We start from the raw sequence: 23,675 nt of genomic DNA on the forward strand, positions 1-23,675 counted from the left end.
AGCATTATATACATAATTTACATGTTAGCCTACTTACTCTTTTATTTCTATTTTCTTACATTTCTTCACTTCTTCTTCTTTTACATAATAAAAAAGTTATCACAGTGATATTCACCACTAAAAAAATAAATAGTAAAGTATTGTTCACTACAAACGCCTCAAGTTTCTCTACATATACTCTGTTATATATTGTAACATTAAGAACATAATTTACATGTTACATACTCATTTTCTTGCATTTCTTTATGTTCATATAAGAACAACTGTAACACCTCAATTAATAGAATATTTCTGATTCTGATATATCACTAAGAAAAAGTCATGTTTTAAGGAAATCACATAATGATATTCATCATTAAAAAAAGAAATATCATGCACGTATTCTTCACTACAGACTTGCTGCTCACGAGTTAAATGCTTGGATTCAAATAGATCATTGGTGTTTGTATTTACTTATTTGCACTGTGGTTATATATTGTCTTAATGCAAATATTTGTACATATTTCTTATATTCTCATTTCTTATTCTTAATTATTCACTTACATTTCTCTACTGTGTTATATATTGTAGCATTATATACATAATTATACACTCATTTATTTCTATTTTCTTAAATTTCTTTATGTTTATATAAGAACAGCTCAGTTTCCTCGGTGATCAATAAAGTATTTCTGATTCTGATTCCAATATATCACTAAAAAAATGTTTTAAGGAAATCACGTAATGTACATAATAAAAGTTATCACAGTGATATTCACCACTAAAAAATAAATATCATAGTTTATCGGTGTTTCTATTTCTTATTTGCACTGTGGTTATACTGTATATTGTCTTGATGCAAATATTTGTACATATTCCTTTATTCTCATTTCTTATTCTTATTTTTATTATTTACTTATATTTCTCTACATATACTGTGTTATATATTGTAGCATTATATACATAATGATATACTCTTCTATTTTCTTACATTTATCTATGTTTATATCAGAGCAACTGTGACTCCTCAATCAATAAAGCATTTCTTATTCTGATATATCACTAAGAAAAAGTCATGTTTTAAGGAAATCTCATAATAAAAGTTATCACAGTGATAAAAACCCTGAAATATTCAAGTATTGTTGACTAATCTCCTGCAGTGACTGAGTGAATAATATCCTGAGACTATAGGAGGAAACAAACAGCACTAAGTAACATTTGGTGATAAATTCAAGCAGTAAAAGTCCCAGCAGACTCATTACAGGACCATTACTGAGTTTAGGGTGAATATGTTGGAGGCTTCGCCGCAAATTGACAATAAATCAGAGTAATATTGAGACAAATAACACAAATACATACATATCATAAGACACAGAGTCCTCCTCCTCCAGCTCTCCGTGTTCACATCACATGTTCCCAAAGAACCGACGCGCTCTGACCGGAGACTCTGACCGGAGGACCGGACCGGAGCGTGTTTCAGGAAATAAACAGACGAATTAAGAAGCTCGGTCTAAAAGAGGTACAATGCTGCCGGTTTAACGGCGCCGGTAGCGGTAGAGGAGCGGAAACACCGTGTGAGCCCGGCGGGTTCCGGCGGGTTCACTCTGCTGTATCTGCTACAGTAGAGGATGTTAGAGGATGATGATGAGCCATGTGAACCCCGCCCCTCTGGACGGGAGGAGGAGGGACCATAAACAGACACACACTGCAAAATATACTACAGTACAGGGACTACACTAGGTTATATATATATATATGTATATATATATATGTACATATATATATATACATATATATATATATAAAAGCTGCATGTCCTACATATGCAATTATCTATTTCTATGTTTTCTTCCTTCTACATATGACATTATATATATATATATATATATATATATATATATATATATATATATATATATATACGACACTGAGAGGTATTTTTTTATATTTTAATAAAGCATATACAAACCATATATCAGTGACAATGAGGGTAGACTATATAATGTCAGATATGTAGAAGGAAGAAAACTTAGAAATAGCTAATTGCATATGTAGGACATGCAGCTTTTATGTCCTCTTTAAGCACATATTCACATGATAACTCCCAAAGATCAAACTAGATTAAGTAAGGGATAATGTACAGCTAGCCGGTCATTGTTGTGAAAGAAACCCCGACGCGAAGCCCATAGCAACGGTCTGTTATGCATAGCAACGGTCTGCTATAAAGAAATAACAGACCGCAGAACGCCGTGATTAACCAATCAGAATAATAATAATAATACATATGGGTTTGTAAATAAGCATTAAAGACAGAAAAGTTGTCGGGGCCAATATAAGCTCATTGTAATATATCAACATCAGTGTGTGTTACATAGTTTGTCCACCAGAGGGCACTGAACAGTTTCATTATTTAACTCTGAAAAGTAGCCTACATATCTTGGTCGTTCTTTAATAAGTGATTTTATGGTATCCTCATCAGGAAAGTTTGTTCATCTTTTGGGTGTATGCAAAAAAAAAAAAAAATCCAGTATAAGTGATGCTGTAAATAAACTCTGTGGCTCTCCTCTCAAAACAGAACCATAATATTTTCATTCAGATACTATAAAAAGACGAGACTCTACATCCATGTTTGAGCTCAATGCTAAAGTCAGCATGCTAACATGCTCACAATGACAATGCTAATGTTTAGCAGGTATAATCTTTACCATGTTCACCATTTAGTTTAGCATGTTAGTATATGATTAAAATATTTTAATCGACAGCACTAATGCTAACATTTGTTAATTGGCACTAAACACAAAGTGCAGCGGAGGCTGATGGGAATGACGTTGCAGGTATTTGGACATAAACCAAAGTATTGGTCATGTTTAACGTTTTACCTGAAGATGGTGCTTTGGATCACCAAAGTCATTACAAATCATCCTGAGGGCGATATGAATGTGTGAACCAAATTTCTTGGCAATCCATTTAATATTTGTCGAGAGCTTTCACTAAAAGTCCAGGATGGTGGCGCTATAGAAAAAGTGGAGGATCACCAAAGTGTTTAAGCAATCCATCCAATAGTTGTTGAGGTTTTTCAGTCTGGACCAAAGCAGATAGCTGAACAACTGACAGACAGATCAATATTAGCATCCATAAAGCCATTCTGCTGATGTGGCAGAAAACATCACAGCAAGTTAACATAGAAATATCAGGCTGCTACTTTAGGTCAGAAAATTATAAAAGAGAAAATACCACAGATGATAATAGAAGAAATATACTCAGGTCAGTCAGGCACATATTAGAGCATGAATACCCTTCAATAATACAGGAATACTGCTTTCACTTTTTTATTAGGTCCAATGTTGTCTTTTTTCAACAGACTTGCATACACTCCAATCAGCACAGGAGACGAATTATTAATAATTCAGACCTCGTCACGTGTTGTGTAAACAAAGTCTTTGTGGTTTCAGATCGATTTTCTCGAGGGCCACTCATACACACAGCAGGAAGAGTTCAGCTGAGCCACATCAGAGACGATAAAAGTCGACGGCTGGATTTCTCCTCAGGGACACGCGAGCAGCAGTAAGAATGTAAACAACGGTGTGGGCTATACTCGCCGAACATGAATCTCATTCAATATTTACAAGACTTCCTCTAATATGGCTGAGGATGGAGGGCATGTCAAAAGGGTGTGCACACAAACTGTGATCACTTTATAAAATACGGACTCATGACCTCGAGCTTGAAGATGAAGAAATTGGAAGCGAGTGCAGTAATGCATGCAGTCACAATTCACAGTGTACGTGAATTAAATGGTGCGACCATAATGCTACTGTAGCAGTGGGTAGTAGGGCTGCCCCCTCCTAGTCAAATGTTGTTTTGATCATAGATGACTAAGAATTCTTTAGTCGATTAGTCATTTTTTTATGCTTTTTTTCATGCTGAATGACTCATGAAACTTATGAACACATCTCTGGTAAACACAAGATTTAAAGTGGTGCTTTTGTGTGATTTTTTGTGGAAAACTCGAATCTAATCTAATCGATTAGTCGACAAAATCGTATGAGTGTTAGTCGATTCATATTTATTTTTTGCCATGGACAGCCCTACTGGGTATAACTATCTTGGAATAATATATATTAAAGGGGATCTATTGTGCTTTCGTGCTCTTTCCCTTTCCTTTAGTGTGTTATATAGTGTTTTTGTGCATGTAAACGGTCTGCAAAGTTACAAAGTTCATGCCAAAGGGAGTTTCTCCCTCCCACAGAAAATCTGCTCCTGAATTGCCTGAAACGCCTTGCTTGAAGTCCTGTCTTATCTTCCGTAACATGGTGATGTCACCAAGTAACACACTTTAATAAATCATAGGTCATCATAGTCATCTCCAGTCTCATTTAGCAAACAAGATACCTAGCTTAGAGGAGATGAGATGAGATGTACTTTATTGTCCCAAGGGGAAATTGCTTGGGCAATTGGTGCCGCACACAGCTGCAATCAGCTTAAAACAATGCATAAACCTATATATAAATAGGCATTAAAAATAAGACCTTTGACCTCTGACCTCCAGATCAGTGAATATAAATGGGTTCTATGGGTACCCACGAGTCTCCCCTTTACAGACATGCCCACTTTATGATAATCACATGCAGTTTGGGGCAAGTCATAGTCAAGTCAGCACACTGACACACTGACAGCTGTTGTTGCCTGTTGGGCTGCAGTTTGCCATGTTATGATTGGAGCACATTGTTTTATGCTAAATGCAGTACCTGTGAGGGTTTCTGGACAATATCTGTCATTGTTTTGTCTTGTTAATTGATTTCCAATAATACATATATACATACATTTCCATAAAGCAGTAGATTTGTCCACTCCCATGTTGATAAGAGTATTAAATACTAATCTCCCTTTAAGGTATGTTTTGAACAGATAAAAAATGTGCCATTCATTTCTGATTAATCGCGATTAATCATGGACAATCATGCGATAAATTGGGATTAAATATTTGAATCGATTGACATCCCTAATAAATACATAGGCATTAAAGAACAAGAGAGAATCGTAAAAACCATAAGACATAATAAAATTATTATAATAATAAAATAATAAAAAAGGTCCCAGTGTCTCCTTCCTGTTAACTACAGAACAAAGTATTCACCTGTAGTTTTGTGTGGATAATTTGAAATTAGATAGTAAAACAAAGACAGAATACTGTACTAAAAAGGATTACTTGGAAGATTACGGAAGCTTTATCTGAACTTTAAAATGAGTTTGTCCCCAGTAATATTAGGTCTGCATTAGGAAGAGATCTCTTTAGGGGCCAGTGTGGACAGGAGGAACAATAGGCAACGCTTCCAGTGTTCATATGGGCATCATGTGAGCTCTGTGTTAAGAGAGACTGGGGGGTGTTTAAGTGTTGCGCGGTCACAAAGGAGACGACGGAAAACGGAGAAACATGCTCTGCATCAGCAGTACAACAGCTCAAACCTGCAGTTATGGAGTGTCCATTTGTGTGACAATTTGCACCAAAGCACTTTACAATTGATTGCAAACCTCAACCCACACTGTCAGTGATGGCTGAGAGAGCCTCTGTGTTTCTTAGATTAGCCACAAAGTAACTGAATCAGAGGGCAGTTATTGATAGCCTGACATAATGCTCAGAGTTGACAAAAAACTATTAATAATGATCCGACATTTAGTCCGGAAGGAAAGACCACGTAAGCATAAAGTCACATTTAAAGATCGGGAATATGTGAATAGGGCGCTACCTTGGCTTCACCATCATGTGAACACACACACACACACACACACACACACACACACACACACACACACACACACACACACACACACACACAATGATTGTTTTTTCTATATAGTTCTGCCTGCTTGCAAGACATTTCTTCTGTTTCATCATGTTGTGGCCAAGTTATTTAATTGTTTGTTTAAGTCTTCATTCATTTATGTGCGTGTCATCCGTTTGTTTGCCTTTCGCTGCAACATCAAATTGTGATCCATGTTGCTTCACTGTCTGTGATACAGTGGAGGAAGAAGTATTGAGATGCATTACTGAAGTAAAAGTACTAATACCACACTGTGTAAGTTTAAAGTATATGTATCAGCAAAATGTACTTAAAGTATGAAGAATAAAAGTACTCATTGTGCAGTAAAATGTTCCCTGTCATTGTTTCACTATCATATCTGATGTTTCTGGATTAATATCACTGCTGCATTAATGTGTATGTTGCATTTTACCGCTTTAGATGTTTTTAACTCTTTTTTATATATCCTGTTGGCTAGTTTAATCTACAGCAATGCATCATGGTCTATAAGATCATCATGTGTTTGTAGCGTCGCTGTCTCCAAAAAAGTCAACTTGTCATGGTGTCAGAAAAGCAGCCCTGTTTTCAGCTTTGTGACGATGTACAGTATTTTCCAGCTGATCCGAGAGGCTTCTTTAAATAGTTTGTTTAGTTTAAGAAGTAGGAGGATTTTCTCATCACATAAAGGAACACTTCTTCATCCTTCAGTTTATCACAAACATTTAACATCAACACATCTGGAGATACGAGGTTTTCACTGGACGGGAAGGGGACTGAAATCTGTGTAGTGCAAATAGTGCAGTAAAAAGTGCAATATTTACTAGATGTAATGAAGTAGAGTGCACAAACAATCTAAGATGTTACTTTGCGTGTTTTTGTTTCATGAATTGAAAACACACTGTGAAAGGGTTAAAGTTGTAAGACGAAAACGCGTACAACACCCAGACTGGACAATGACGTGGTAGCGACCTGTCAATCACAAGCTAGCCCCGCCCTAAAGCATCCCCTGCTTTATGGTCTATTTGACTCTAAATGGGACCATCATTTACTAAATGAACATCATGCTGTATTGAAAAAGTCTTGAAATTAGCGATTGAGACCATAATCTCATGTTTACAATATTTACTGAGGTAATAAATCAAGTGAGAAGTAGGCTCATTTTCTCATAGACAATACAATCAGACTTCTTTTTGCAACCAGAGGAGTCGCCCCCTGCTGGCTGTTAGAGAGAATGCAGGTTTAATGCACTTCAGCATTGGCTTCGCTTTTCAGATCCGGAGGTAGCCCACTGATTGTGAACCATGTTGCTTTACTGTCAGTTATGCAGTGGTGGAAAAAGTATTGAGATCCTTTACTGATGTAAAAGTACTAATACCACATTGTGAAAATACTCCTCTTTAAGTAAAAGTCCTGCATTCAAAACCTTACTGAAGTAAAAGTATGTAAGTATTCAACAAAATGTCTGCAAGTGTAAGGCTTCAACATTGGTTTCACTTCTCAGAAAGAGGTCGCCACCTGGTTTAAAGTAAAAAGCAGCCAAAAAGACATTTATTAATGACAAAATGTCAAATCATTTAAATATGTGCCCTGAGACACAACAGCCCAATGGGTAATTAAAATGAGCATTAGAGCTTGGATCCAAAGACTGGAGCCCAGGATGTCATGTCAGGCTCGCAGCCACTCCACAGGCAGTAAGTGGGAGGACGACTGTGTTTTCATGACGTGTTTGACATTTAACTCCCAAACAGGCATTGCATTGCGACGGTGCTGTCAGTTTAAAAACAGAAATTTTACATTCATAAAACCCTGCTGCTGCTGCTGCTGCTCCACTCCGGGGCTGTTCCCCTTTAAATCTGCTGAATCATTCATCAGGTACAGCCACAGCCTGAGCATCCTACGAGCCAACGCAGTGTCACAGTGACAGATAGGGGACTGAAGCAGCGGGGAAGACACTGCCTCGACTGCGAGTGTGTGAGCTGCAAACAAAACAGTCTGTGGGATTCCTCTGGAGGGGATGTTTCCAGGTTGGGAGGAGGTTTCTCAGGTTGGATTCGGTGCTGCCTCGACATTGCAGGAGGGTATACTTTGTCGATTTGATTAATCCATTTTTTATTTTGGTTTATAGAAGGTCAGAAAATCTTGAGAAATGCCCAACACAATTTTCAGAGCTGAAGTTTGTTTGTTTTGTCAGAACCAACAATCCAAAAAACACAAATATATTCAGTTTACACTCATATAAAGCAGAGAAAGACGGACAATCCTCACATTTGAAAGGCTCAAACCAGCAAATGTGTTTCTTGTTTGATAAATTACTTAAAGAATTAATTTATCATAATTGTTACCAATCCGTTTTCCAACTAGTCGTAAACATATTCCTGGTTAAAGTGGCAGTAGTCAGTATATTTTTGGCATCATTGAGCTAAAATTCCATAATAACCTTTCAGCATATTGTAATAATTCAAGTGTTCTGAGAGAGAACTAGACTTCTGCTCCTCCTCATGGCTCTGTTTACAGGTTTTAGAAAATATAGCCCATGTGACCGGAACTTGGCGTTCCTTCAACAGATTTCACAATGGCGGCGGAGTCACAAACTTTCTCATTTTACAGCTAAACCGTGCACTACAAGATGATTCTGAGAACATCTGAGGCGAGATATAGTCATTAACGTAACAGAATATTGATTCATATTTGATCAGCGCTGCTTAGTTTGACTGTTTGATCAGAGTTTGCGAGTGATTGACAGCCGGCTCTCATAGACGGCAGATGGACAGCAGACCTCAGATCAGCTCTTACTGCTTGTTTTCCTCCAATATGTGAAATCTTGCAGATGCCGTTAGGAGCACCAGAGGACACAGAGGAACATGATTTTTTTCAGGTTAGCTGTTTCATGTACTACTGTCACGGTATAGCGACCGTTTTATAAAATTAACTTTTTGGAATCATATTTGCTCCAATCTCACCTACCTCAGCTTTAACCGTTGACATCCCTAATGACAATACTGATATTAAGCTTGTAAAATATTTGCTATATTCACCATCTTAGAATAGTCTTTGTTGATCCATCTGTCATCCCCAACATCGTGATGTTGTGTTACTTTGCGGCTTTGTTCCTGAAGTCCTTATCAGGTAAACTTACAAACAAACAACAAATGCTGTAATTTTTTGTGAGGACATTCAAATGTTCTGTTCCAATAGCATGTTTGGCTCATGAAACGAAGCATGTGATAGCTCCAGTCCTTACAACAACTGAGGCTGGTTGGAAAGAAACTAGAGAATAAGCAATCTATTTGTGGAATAGATAACTGGCTCATGTCTGTGTTTTGGCTCCCTCTAAACAGCCATACTGCTTTAATTGCATGCATTTCATGGGGTTAGCAGCACATCAGAACAGCCGTTCGGTGCTGATTAGTAGCTTTCATTTGTACTTTTTAGGGCTTCAAATCCAGCAACCAGTCTCAGCAGATTTTTGCAGCTGCTGCCCCCCTAACCCCTCCTCCTCTTCCTCCTCCTCTTCCTCCTCCTCTTCCTTCTCTTCACACTGCTGAGAGATTCAAGTCTGTCAGCGATCAGGCTCTCCATTCCTACTCTGGGTTTAAGCGTTTGCTTTAATTACATCTGCCACGGAGAGCAAAATATCTCTTTTTGTGCTGAAGCTCTCACTGGGCTGTTTCTATTCCCTATCTCCGTGGGATGCAGTGGAGATTTAGTAAAAACAAATGGCTGAAAATAACTCAGCTGGGGTGGTCTCGAGCCTTTATTCTTGCTTTTACAGGGCATCCAAGTGATCATATCACAGCTCTGTTTCCATTCGTCCAGCCCTCCCTATCCCCTTGTTGTAGGATGAGGATGTCTAAAGGATCAGCTGGATGCTCGGTTGTGTTCTTGTGTGCAGCATATTGCTTTTACTCGGCTCTGAAAGGAATTAGGTCAGCACATGAAACATTCATAAAAGAAACATTATGTGTAAATGGCTGACAGCTTAAGTCAAGTAGCTCTGCCTAACATGCCTAGCCCCTTCGCTGGGTAGATCTCTGCCTCTGCTACACACATCTGTGTTTCTTTCTTAAAATAAGGCATCCACCCTCAGGAGTTACGACAAACATGTGACATGCAGAGCAACACCCATCTAAATCCATAAAGGCAGTGTTGCTCATGTACAAATCATGGACATGGAGAGCACAATGGAGCTTAAAAGCAAAGGTCTGTTGGGAGAGAAAACAGTAAGTTGGCTGTGGATAACATGCACCGCGGTAAACACAAGCCACAAGCCATTCATCTCTTTGGCTTCACCACCACTCTCGTTTTAATTCGGCCTGTATTTTGGGGAACTTGAACACACCAGAGAAGCAGTTTTTTAAAGTCCTACTGTATGTGCTTGTTGTTTAGAGATCCCACATTGTTTGGTTGTTGGGGGAGGTGGTGTGTGTGTGTGTGTGTGTAGCGGGGGAGGGGGTAGTACAGTTCACCATTTTCTGTCTGTACTGTCGTTCAATCAAATCTGTACATGGAGACAAAGACTATCTATATTAATCTGTTCTCTGAAAGGAAAAACCCGCCTTGAGACAGATACAGCACATTATCACACGATATCCTTTTGATGCTAATTACGCCCCGTAATTTCAGACAATTTACTCTTGATTAATGCAGATGGCAAAATCCTCCCCAAAGCTAACAAAATGTATGATAGCAACTCATTTTGAGGATATTTTGGTACCAGCCTATTAGCGGACAGCCATTATTTTAAAAGCTCCACTGTTTCTCAGGATTTCAATTCCAAACGCAAAATCATAACCATTTCTTTATTTCTGTTATTCAATGTTTCTTTCACAGGTCCTTCTGCTACTTTACACCAACATATAATAAAGGATTATCTGACCTAACGTGGACAACTGCTGAAAAATATCACTTCATTACGAAGGTTGGAATTGAAATTAGGGATGTCCATAATTAACTGTTTAACCGTTAACCGACATTAAGCATTTTATCCGATTAATGCTATCGGTTAAAATGGTTAAAAGAAATGTTAATAATTAACTCAAAAGCTGAGCGGCTCAGAGGAGCGGCTCGTCACTTTAAGGTGAAAAGCTGGTCCACCTTAACAGCCCACTTGAAGAGGCAGAGCCGGAGTTGAAGGATACAGGAAGTCGGCCCCGATCTCTGGAGTTGTAGTTTCGTAGCATTTATTCATCGACAAATAAACTGTACACACACTGCTACACTTACGTTCACAGCTAGAACGCCACCAACAACCTCACACTCACCGCCAACACACACGGTCTGTTGGAAACTCGCTAAAGTTACGCAGACTACGTGTGCGGCGGCGAGCACGAAGCCTCCGGCAATGCTAGAGCTGCTAACGTACCACAAATACAAACTGTTTTTTGACACTCGCTAAAGTTATGCCGGACAGGCAAAGTATCGTTACGCCGGGCAGACACAAAGCTGACAACCTGCTAAACTAAACTAAATGTGCGGTGGAGACTTTTACTGGGAAATGTCCACGACACTACACGCAGCATCATGGCTGCCAAGTTAACGCTCCCGGACGGTGAACTGGAGACTCCCGTCAACCAATATCTGTTGTGCTCCTGCAGCTGGTACGAGGCACAAATCTTATCGGTTAACGGTTAATAATCGGTTAACGAGGGTCGGTTATCGGTTAAGAACATTTTTCAAAATGAGCATCCCTAATTGAAACAAACAAAGGAATAACCTACAGGATATCACAAAGGTTATATGATAAATATTGGTGTATTTTTTGAGTCATGGTGAAAGAGTAGAACCATTAAATGTATATTTCTTCCCACTCCTTTTCAGACGTAATATTTATTTATGTTGATTATTTGTTGGCTATATGTTTACTGTTCATTTGATTTGCTATTCTTGTTTTTTTTTTTTTACTTATTCGTTACTTGCTTGAAATAAATAAACAGAAATAAAGTGTAACAAAATGGTTGTCACTGTTCACTCATATTTATCAACATTTATCCCAATTAGTATATGACTGCATGAAAATGTTATGCATGTTAAAGGTAGGGTTGACAATGTTGGAAAGCTGGCATAATTTGAAGGTAGCATCGCCTCAGGAGCTCCGTCTAAACCGTCTAGAGTACGAGGAGGGAGGCAGGGAGGCATCTGATTGGTTCTTTCCAAGCGGACCGCAAGGCAGTGATTGGTAGACATTTTTACAGGATTACAGCAGCTACAGATGACAGCTCTTTTCCTTTTTCAGAGCTCATCAGTAATGGATCGCTGTCGGGGTGTAAAGACCATTTCAACCAATATAACAAATAGTGTCTACTGGAGAACATCGACAACCCTGCCTTTAAGTATATTGTTTGTTTTCATGAGCGGTAGAATGGTGCGTCGTTTTAAATGTTGCGGCCGCAAGAAATTGTAGGGCGGCATTATCTCCTTTCCTTTCGTAAAGGATATCCCAGTGTATCCTACGCTAAAGGAGATAATAAAGGAAGCATTGAAGCACCTTTCCTTAGCATTTAGAGGATTCGAACAGCTCTTATCATGGCTGCTACTTAGATACTTCAGGGTCATTTCACTCCGTTAGCAAAGTGTGCACGTTTTTGCAGCTTTTGTTTTTAAATAGAAATGAAGTATAATACTGGTGTGCAAATTCAACATGTGCAAGGTTATTGAAGAAGCAAAGTAGTAGTAGCAGACAGATTAACTTCAGTATAAGTTTATGTCCTTTCATTGCATTGGTGGAGGGTGATGTCATGTTTTGTGCTGCCTCTGTGCTGCTCCCTGTCGTCAGTGGGACCCGGGGACATCTCAGCATAGTGCACAATGACATGAGAGATGAGCTGGCACAAAAAAAAAAAGTGAGGTGCTTTTGAATTAGCCACTGCCACTGAGTCTTGGCCAGCTAATAAAAAAGAATCAATGCTGCACCAAAGACACAAGGGTAAAACTCAATGATGGAGCAACCTATTACCGTCTCAGCAAAGTCACATTTTCATAGTCCTAGATTAGTCCCATCACTTCTGCAATGCTCCACATTAATCATCACCATGCTGCCTATGCTAAATCACCGCTTTCAGATGTTCCACTTTTGAAATGAAATGACATGAAACACACAAAAAAAAACTCTGAGGAGCTGCATCAGTTCTAAAAATACCCAAAGAGGAGCATGAAGATGAGCAAAGTTTGGTTTTCTATGTGGAGTTTTTCCATTTTAACCTCCTCTGATTGAATTTCAAAGCTTATTCTAATGCTGCCAGCACAGTGTTCATCCCTGTCTCACAGTCTGAGGGTTGATTTCACATAAAGCATCTAAAGAGCATCTCACTTAAGTCTAATTCCAACTCATCTTAAACCTTGCAATAAAGTGCTGAGTAATCCTGAGCAAGTCACTGTCCATTCCCGCTCTATATGCAGCACGACCTTGGACGGGCCGTTTGTCCCTATTCTATGTGAGAGGTCTGGTGACTGCAGTGCTGGACTCGCTGTGACAGTGACAGCTTACCTCATTTATGCAACATCCATCTATCTGCCAAGTAGAGCCCTCTTGTGGCAGTTTCACCTACTGATACACTTTAAACTGCACTTGATCCCAGTGAGCAGCATTTTTAAACCTCTCCAACTGGCAGGTGTTTAAGATACCCTTCAACAATTATCCAGTCTCATCTCCGCTTGCTATTTTAAAGACGGTCCGACTGCAGACCTCACGTCTGGGCATGAGGTACGTCACTTCCATTAGCGTAACTGTTATCTGAGAACCTTTTCAGGTAAAAAAATCAAGACAATTTCTTGTAGTGTGCTGAGTGCAAAAGATTTACTTTTGATTAGGGCTTAACGTGTTCATGCAAATTTGTTTTAATGCCACTAATTTCTTGAACGCATTAACGCAGCTTGTGATTTTTTAGGTTGTAGCAGGCTCAGTTTTAAAGCTAGAGTGAAGACACTGGTATCAAATTAAACTACAAAACATAAGGAAACCAATGGAATTGGTATATCATACTAGTTTTCACAAAGGAGGTTAAATAACGCTCCAAACTTGTGCTAAATTTTGGCGAGGAAAAGCTGTTATGGTCATTTTCAAAGGGGTCCCTTGACCTTTGACCTCCAGATATGTGTGAATGTAAGTGGGTTCTATAGGTACCCACGAGTCTCCCCTTTACAGACATGCCCACTTTATGATAATCACATGCAGTTTGGGGCAAGTCATAGTCAAGTCAGCACACTGACACACTGACAGCTGTTGTTGCCTGTTGGGCTGCAGTTTGCCAGTTTATGATTTGAGCATATTTTTTTATGATAAATGCAGTACCTGTGAGGGTTTCTGGATCAATATCTGTCATTGTTTTGTGTTGTTAATTGATTTTCAATAATAAATATATACATACATTTGCATAAAGCAAGCATATTTGTCCACTCCAATGTTGACAAGAGTATTAAATACTTGACAAATCTCCCTTTAAGGTACATTTTGAACAGACAAAAAATATGCTATAACTAACTATGAACAATCACGTGATTAATCGCGATTAAATATTTTAGTCAATTGACAGCCCTGCTTTTGATATTAGGTAAAAGGTGATGTCTTCCTGGTAGAGAAGCTAATATTTATGTTAGCCCTATAAAACCATGTGAAACAGTTTCTGTCAAATAAACCTGAAAATATATCTTGATTGTAGTGAAACATGTGCCTTAACCAAACCAACATGGAGGTGCCAAAAAATTGCGGTTCCTCAAACGGCCACGTGAGGCTCTAAAAGCGAGTCAATCCCCATAGACCTCCATGTTAAAATGCCCAACTTTACAGCAGAAATAAACATGTCTACAGCCCTGTATAAAACACAGTTTTGGTCTCACTCATATTACTATTCATGACAACAGTGGACCCTCTCTTCCCATTGACTCACAGACCTGCGGTCCATACCCGGAGCCGCAAGCTTTACAGCACACCTCGCCTGGACCTCGCTGCCTCCCGGGAACGTGGACTTAGACCTCAATGTGTCGTCTCTCCCCGCGGGCAGGAACAAGGCTCCCTGCTCCCGGCGTGACTGTCAACCGGGTTGGACTGTCCTCAGTGCGTCAGGGATCTGCGGCAATGTCGGCAACCCACCCGACCCGTCTTGAAACACGGACCTCGTCTTGTTTTCCATGCTTTGTGTGTGGCTTTTTTGCTGCGTCATCATCATCATTCATATCTATACAACCGATGTGTTCATGATAAAATTGTTTACTAGAGCACAAAATTGTTAACAAGAGCACAAAGTTCTTCATAGATGTAGCCTCTTAATTAATTTTGCCCTCAAAGCACGCCAGATTGATGCATTTAACTTTAAAATCTACAACATTTTCTTCATATCTCAATATATAGTGCAGAAAAAAATTTGCAATATCAGTTTTCCCCCAAGCCCTAACGCCATGAGATCTGCAGTTAGACCCTTCTCAGTATTTTGGTGATATCCCAGGTTAAAATCTCTAGACAATCAGCCTCATACGAATTCTGTCATGGTGCTTTCACAGACACTGCCAGAGTGCGAAATTTGAATATTACTAACAAAAATGAGGCTGTAGAGAACACATTTTAAATGAGCTCAGTCTATGCTGTGGATTTAGTCAACTTTGTGACACGGCAGACAGCCAAATGCTTTTCCATAGAGATGACTTTGTACAATGGACATGACATTGCTTGATTGTTTTTCTATTACCAGCTATCCACACCTCTCATCCCATCTCATCTCTGACTGCAGTTGCTGTAAAATGACTCATGTGGCTGTGAAGAGATTTTGCACAAGTTCCATGCTGAGCTGAACATGCATGTAGGAGTGAGCTGCCAGGTGCCAGGTTTGCTATTCCCTCTGTTCAATCACAGCTCTGAATATGGAATGAGACATACTGGCTTATGTATAGGCTTCCTGATTAATAAAACATGAGGCAGCCTGATTCAAATAAAAGGAATCCTAATCTCCTCATCAGGCCCCCTCTGCCTCCTCTGACTGAATGAGAGGACTAAACTGAGGCCTATCAGTAGCTGAGAGGTGGTGGTGGTGGGGTGCTGTGGTTGGAGGACAGCGGAGGAGTCCGGGGAGAGAGCCTTTCATGTTAGAGCAGCATGTCAGATTAGTAACACAGCATCAGCTCAAATAGGGAGATGAGGAGAGCAAGAGAACAGACTCCTGCAGGCACCTCGATCATTTCTATTAAAGGACCAGACGGGGGATCACGTGGCAGAAATGGAATATAATACTGTGTTTTCTTTGTGTATAATAACCTGAAAATAATAATTGTTGTGTATTTGTTACCTTAGAATGAGCCGTTTATATCTACATAGAGACCCAGACGCCATGTTTCTACAGTAGCCCAGAACGGACAAACCAAACACTGTGCGAACACGATAACGTTACCGGCTCCAGAGTTAACCCCCGCCGTCACTCCACTCAACACAAACAAGACACAGGAAACCTCTGTTGGTCTTGAGGAGCATTTATTTCTGCACAAACAGCAACTTTCATTGTACATTCAGTTGATATTCTCAAAGCTAAACTGACTCCGTTTTCTGCTCCACTGCACGCATTCGCCGTCGCTCTCTCTCTCTTGCTTCACCACTCACTTCCCACCTTCAAACACACACTATGCACTGACTCTGCTATTCTCCAACTGACCTAACAGCTCAACAACAGCTCTAGATAGGGCCATTCGTGCGTTCACGTCGGCCACCGTAGCTGTCCTACCTGCTTGGCACACGAGAGAGGTTGCCATCTGCAAGGCTTTCATCCAGGAGACCGCTGTTCGTGTCCCGTGTTCACAACGTTCAGTGTCATTTTTTACTGTACAAATGTAGTCATTTTAAGCCCAACCATGTAGTTCTTTCCTCAACCTAACCATAGTGGTTTTGTTGCATTGTTGCGTTGTTACAGTTGTTACGTTACGTTATGTTGTTCCATTATTATTCAAACACAAACTATGATCTTTTTTCTAACCTTTACCAAGTAGTAGTTCATTTCACAATGTTAACCACGTGGCATTGCGTTTCTGCAAGCGTGATACAAGGCTGATATGAAACGTATTTATGACACGTGTTTTTGGTCATTCAACGTATTCATGGTTTGCAGAAACGTCCAATGCCAACATTTTTTCTGGCGAATGGGTTGGAAATAAGACAACCTAGTCAGTTTTTTTGTGGGCTGTCTAGATCAGAAAACGTGATTCAACAAGCCATTCAGATTTGGCTCCTCTTCCTATGTCACATGCAGGCTCATTTGAATATATCGTCCACAGCTTGAGAACTACCTTTGTAAAGATGCACCATATTTTTCTTGCAAACTAATCAGAGCAGACGGGGCTTTTTCGGGAGGGGGTCTTACAGAGACAGGCGCTAAAACGGAGCGTTTCAGACAGACGGTGAATACAGGTATATTCAGACAGACAGTAGGAGAAAAATAATGTATTTTTTTTAACCGAAAATAGAAGTATGAACATGGAAAAAAGCATGATATCTCCCCTTTAAGTTCAGTTCAAAGTGGATCCAAGCTTATATTTTGCTTAAAATTACATATTATATATTGATTACAACTGTGAGTTCACCAAAAGCCAAACCCCTTAATATATTGTATTGCTATTATATCATCTAGTCATTGCTTAATGAAACAATTCGGTAGGCGAATAAATTAATGCGGATAATTTGGCTTCATATTCAAAAATCACACTTGTCTTCACTGCCAACAGACTAGAAGTTGGAAAAATTGGAGTCATTCTGCCAAGTTCTGTTTGAAGGCACGTTAAGTGTCACATTGCACCCGCGTCGTCTCTCTCCTGATGAAAGTAGTGAATATCCGGTTTGCCAACTGCTGCATATGCCAAGATTTGAATGCAGCATGAGTTCCACCTTTGGGCTGAAATGTTTTGGCTGCACTTGCTGTTCTGCATCATCTCTAACAGAGCTAGTGATGTAACCTGTATGTGCTGAACAAGGTGGCTGCTTATCACAGGCTCCAAATGAAACTACAGAAGACCATAGAAAGAGATTTTAATCCATAGCACATTGTTTTCTTCTCAGTCTGCTGTCTCTAACTGGCACAGCAAAGCATTGTCACCCAGGCGGTAAGTTCGGTGAAACATGTATTCAGGTTAAATCAGAGTCCTCGGTGCTCGGTGTGCTTTTTATGGCATCAGAATGAGCAGCGTGAGAATCTGATTTGAAAGTAAGTACTCAGTCTCAGCACAAAAGGCATGATTTTTCTGTTCGGTTGTAGCCGCGTGCCATAGAGAGAATGCTTAATTTCTTCCTACATCATTATCAAAGCATCACAATGGAAGAAGAAGTCAATTGTATCTTAAGACCAGTCTATTGCGCAGCTGATTCACTATGACATTGCACAGCTGGTGCCATGATAATGTCACAATCAGAGACCTGTCGCTGCCCCTTTTCTCCCCCTTTACTGGAGATGGTTCTTCAAGTGCCAGGATCAAAGCCGCAGTAGGGGTGCCAGAGCTACGAAAGGGTTAGCACCGAGCAGAGGGGAGGATGGAGGGCAGGCGGGTTTTCACTGCTGCATTGCCCGAGCCCCGTCTGCCTGCCTGCCTGACGCTGCACAGGAAACGTCAGCTTCTGATGAAATCTGCTACGGCGCTAAAGGGCAATCTGGGTGAATATGATGTTGAGTTTAAAGCGGCAATGAACGGTACATCACAGGACGATCCTGCAAGTGCTGTCTCAGAGTTGCACATACACCAACGCTATTACGTAACCATAACAACCACGACAACGTGACAAGAACTAGATTCAAAACCGGGGGCATGGACACAACAATATCCGCCGTTGGCAAGAGAACTTGAAGATCCTTCCTGCAGTATCCGCTCCGGCCCTCATATCTAAAGATAGCTGGCCCTGTCAAATGCTCTGATGTTCAAACAGACTGTAGCATCACACACAAGTGAAAATGAAAGTGTAGCTCAACATGACCCTCTTTACACGTTGCATTAAAATGCATCTCGTATCCAGATTTTATCTACATATGATTTAACCTGATTACATTTACACCTGGTATTAATATGTGTCTGCAGTTTCCACACTGAGATCCAGCCTGGTCACACAAAAACCCATGTGAATGATACGATAGTGCGCAAGGCAAAAGCGTGCCACAGGAACGCCGTTCTTGCTTTAGGCGTGTCATTTACGCCATGTAGTCTGTACTGACTGCAATGTAAACGCATCGGTATAAATATGCTACTCTCGGAGTTACTGACGTAGAAAAAAGTGAGAAAGACCGCTTACGGTGGAGGAGGGGAGGTGGAGGGGTCCAACAAAAACATGAATTTCAAGCAGGAAACCAGTGGGAGTTGGAAAAAAATGTATTCACCTATGTATCGCAATTGTTTTTTTATGATTTTTAATGCCAGAATTTGATATATTTGCTTCATTATATCTATGCGGAGGTAGAAGGAAGTTATCACTTTTATTGTTGTAGTCTGAGTAACGTGACGTCATATCCGTTCCGTATCCTTCAACCGAAACAAACAGTAGCCGGCCAGCCGTAGCGAGCAGAAACCGGCGGAGGGTCGGTGTGGATCCGACCTGCACGCTCACATGTTAAATCCAGCGTGGTAAACACTACACATACATTAAAGTATGGAAACACTTTGGGTTTCACACATTAACAGGAAAAGCAGAGCTAGACATCACAGCTTAAGCTGCATGCTAACTCTGTCACGGACAGGAAATGTTATCGGATCGCGGTAACGTGCGGTCGAGCCGGCCGTCGCTTTCATCTCCCTGGTCAAATCAGCAGACACGACTGTAGAGCACCCATATACTGACATTTATGTTCAATGCATTCAAACGGCCCCGATGGAGCTGACCATGGATGGATAAAGAGAACGGAGCTGACGGGAGAGCTAGAGACGGACTTGGAGAAGTTAGAGGAAGTATACACGTGTGACTATGTCCGGTTTTCAAAATAAGGTGTTAACAAAGGGAACTGTATCTACAAAATACGTGTATGGAAATAAGGTTAATTGGATTATATTCACCTGAAGTATAAAACATTACATGTCCCTTATAAATTTAAAAGAAAATACCTCTAATCTGTGAGGGAAATGTCTTTATTCTTTGATTTTTTTGGGTTGCTGGAAAAACTTTAATAAATAATTCCTGACAATGACTGATATATTAGACTTCAGGACATTTCTGATACATACATGCTGAAAATCAAACATTTTAATGTATTAATTTAGATATTTAGATATATAAAGTCCCTAGAAGTGTATGATTAAACTTTTTCCCATGGTCTAGTGTTAAAAAAGTTAACAAAGATCGCGATAAATTGAAATATCGAATCGCAATACATGTAGAATCACAATGCTGATAGTATTGAATCGGATAGGTGTATCGTCCCAGCCCTAGAAACCAGTGTTTTGTTTTGTAAGTTATGTTTGTGACACGTTTTTCTCTGCTCTCCATTGGAGAGGCGCTGCATACAACGTGGTCACATTAGCCTCAAAATTTTGAATATTCACTGTTGCTAACTACCGAAGCTCCAGAACCCCAAAAATGGTACTCGGAACACTTTAACTCCACCTCCCAGCCCTCGCTCCAGCCTCGGTCTGGGGTTCATTCGCATGAACGGAGGAAGGGAAATAAGTCTGGATTCGGCTGGCCACTACGAAAATTTGCTTCAGAGCTCAGCGCTCTTCCTGGGGGCTTGATTTACACTTATAGTCAATGTGGTCACAATGCGCCCCTGACCATCTCCGGAGGTGGTTTGGCCGATCGGATCACAATCTGTCCTCGATGCGTTTTAGGTGCATTTACACCGGTACTTTCATCCATTCAAGCACTATCTGATTGCAATCCGATCACCCATAACACATTTTAATGCCAGGTGTAAAGGGGGTCTATGTTTGCTATAATATGAAGCCAAGAATCATGTCTCATATATTAAACTGCAACCCCCACACACGTCACACTGTGATTCAGTAACTGAGCCCTTTATTTGTACAGATACAACAGCTACACTATCAACTTCTCTGTTCAACTCGTCACTCTTTCTGTTGACACACTGTAACCAGTACAGTACACGGGCGATGATGACTGCTGGCAAACAGCAACGTCGTCAAGGGCCTGCAAGTTAAAATGAGTGATTTATCACGCTTTCATATCGATCCACCGTCCGATGCCTTTCAAACCAGTATATCTCTCGACTGCTGCGCGGTAGCTGTTGAGCAACAGTGAACGCCTGCCCAGCGATTCCCAGTGGAAATGTGAATCCCATCTCGCAAATAAACACGATTCACAGTCTAAGTGGCATTTCACTTTGAATGGCTGGCTGCTGTACATCACCGAGTGTATTGAGAAAAAAAAAAAAAAGAAAAAGAAAAGAAAAAAGATCAGTAAGTGGAGCAGACAAACACCATGTCAGCTCACGGTTGGAGAGCCAAGTGCTGCCTTCTGCCATTTGGATCACCATGGAAACAACCAAATACACAACCAGCACTATCATCAGCTTCAACTCAACATACTGCAGTCCATGTGTGATGGCAAGTTGTACATCCTTTCCTATCTATCTATCTATGCTGCAAAAAAAAAAGGATTTCACGTATACAAAAAACCTGGACCATAAAACATACATAGAGGTCATGCTGATTTTCATTGCACTAATGACATCAACTGCAGGTAATCCACAATAATTATGTTTGATTAGGGCTGTCAATGGCAGCTTGATGATATAATAAACTGAGTAATGGGTGACATGAGGTAATACACCACTGCCAGTAACCATCTGCAAAAGACCAAAATCAATGCGTGAAATGAATATAGACTTAACTAGTGTGACACCAACATCTCAAATTGTTGCATTGTTGCAATTGTTGCAATTTCACATATAAGGCCTGGCTACAGCACAGCAGTGAGTAGCCTATATGTAACGTTAGGGGATAGTAATGACGCACGTTTTACAACACAACCTACGTTTGTTGCATACAAATTCATAGGGATCACCATGGATGTGATGAGCTGCAGGCGAGCCCCGACATCATGAAGTGTTTCCTACATGCAAACACCTGCCAAAAGCCCAAAGCAGATGACAGATGACCAACATGCGTTAACCCTTCCCTCCCCAACCCTCCCACTCCTCTTACCTGCTCGGTGCGCTTCACCCAGCCGGACCTCGGTGATGCTGCTCGGGTCACTCTGAGATCTTCCTCTCTGCAACACGCAGTCCTCCTCCAGCCCGTCCGATGATGCCATGGTGAACAGAGAATGAGATGCGTAATCACCGTTAGCCAAGGTCACTGGCATCAAGTGGTGGAGCAGATGTAATGTGGATGGACGGATGGACTGCTGCTGCAGCTGCAGCTCCTGGTCCTCGATAAGCAGCAGCAGTGATGGGGAAATCCATTACGCGCAGCAGCATCATGCCTCCTTCAAGTGCTGCTCGGAAACCTCTGTCTTTCACACATACAAACTCGACTTGATGTTACATTTGGTTTTAAAAAAAACCTGAAATTTCCCCTGTATTTCAGGAGAGCTTCAATGAATGAAAGACTTTTATTTCGAACATAAAATAAATTAAAACAGATACAAAATAATAACAAACAAAACAAGAGTAATAGTGTCCGAAAAGGAGTAGGTAGAAGTAAAACTTATATTTCCCTATACCCCTTTCCAATCTCTCTATCTCTCTATCTATCTATCTCTCTATCTATCTATCTATCTATCTACACTGTTAAGAATTTCCCAGAAAAATAACAGTAAATACTGGCAGCAGGGTTGCCTTTATGTTACTGTAAAATTAACATTATTATACTGTCGCTGAAATTTACAGCTTTGTACCGTTAATGAAAAATACAGTTTGAACTGTTTTTTAAAATTAATTTCACAGTATTTTACAGTTCATTTAATGTTTAAAGACACATTACATAGCTGTTTTTCACCTGTCTTTTACATTATCTTACTGATTTGTTTTAATGCACTATTTAGGTTGTATTTTTTACATATAACATTATTTTTTGCCTAGATGAATAGACTTAGCAGGTTACAGACATAAGAATAGTCACACTAAATACAATTAAAGGCACTTGTTTGGAAAAAGGCTATAATAGACTTGTTGACACTGTACCCAAAATGTGTGTCTCTAGCTGGCTACAAGCACAGAATGCAAACCAGAACAAGATGTGATGAAGAACAATAAAGCTGATTCACTGATTTTACAATCAGGTACAATGTACAAGCCTCACATGAGCAGATCAGGTCCCAGAATTAAAGAAATACTGCATGAAACTGTTACTGATGATACTTTAGACAGTTGATCAGCAGTAAAGTGCTGTTTTTTAAGAATGCATTATAGTTCAGTTAAGAAACAGCCTATGAGCGTAATTTAACAGGTTTACTTTTGTATTAGGAGTAAAGCACTGTTTTTAGCAATAACAGGTTAATACTGTTGAAATCCTGCTGTAAATTAACAGCAATTGTTTACAGTGTATCTATTGTGCACTCTTTTTCTTGTTCGTCTCTTTTATTCAGTGGTGGAAGAAATATTAAGACCTTTTACTTTGTTGTACGAACACGATGCTTTTTAAAATTCAATTTTCCTCTTAAATTACAACCCCCCTCCCTGTCACAAAACATTTTTTGAATATTGCCCGGAAGTGAATTATGTCATACTTTGAACATAATTATTGCGGTTTTAAATTTTATCAAATCCATGAATTTCAATGCATGTGACTTTAAAAACAGTGTGTTCCCTATATCCCACATTATTTACTAGCTTCAGAGTCATAACGTCTGTGTAACATGAAGCTATTTATTAGAACAAATTGCAATTACAGTGATGTTGCCATGGTGACAAACACAAGCTTATACATCTACAACATGTCAGGGGAAATTGCCTAAATCCATAATAACCTTTCAGCATATTGTAATTCATTATC

At 39.9% G+C, this 23,675-nt stretch overlaps 1 protein-coding gene across 2 annotated transcripts in view; it reads right to left on the minus strand.

The window, feature by feature from the left end:
* The window catches only part of phactr3b (phosphatase and actin regulator 3b), a 72,457-nt gene extending 50,319 nt beyond the window's left edge, over positions 1-22,138 (minus strand). Inside the window, exon 1 of one of the 2 annotated variants that reach the window (XM_074642763.1) lies at positions 21,885-22,138. In XM_074642763.1, the coding sequence (XP_074498864.1) occupies positions 21,885-22,044 (160 nt within the window). In that variant the 5' untranslated portion in view covers positions 22,045-22,138. Of the gene's footprint in view, positions 1-1,338; positions 1,603-21,884 lie in introns of those variants that run through there. The other variant, XM_074642836.1, reaches the window with a different exon arrangement.
* Positions 22,139-23,675: the final 1,537 nt, after the last annotated feature.

The sequence above is a fragment of the Sebastes fasciatus genome, chromosome 1 (assembly GCF_043250625.1).
Source record: "Sebastes fasciatus isolate fSebFas1 chromosome 1, fSebFas1.pri, whole genome shotgun sequence".
Taxonomy (NCBI): Eukaryota; Metazoa; Chordata; class Actinopteri; order Perciformes; family Sebastidae; genus Sebastes; species Sebastes fasciatus.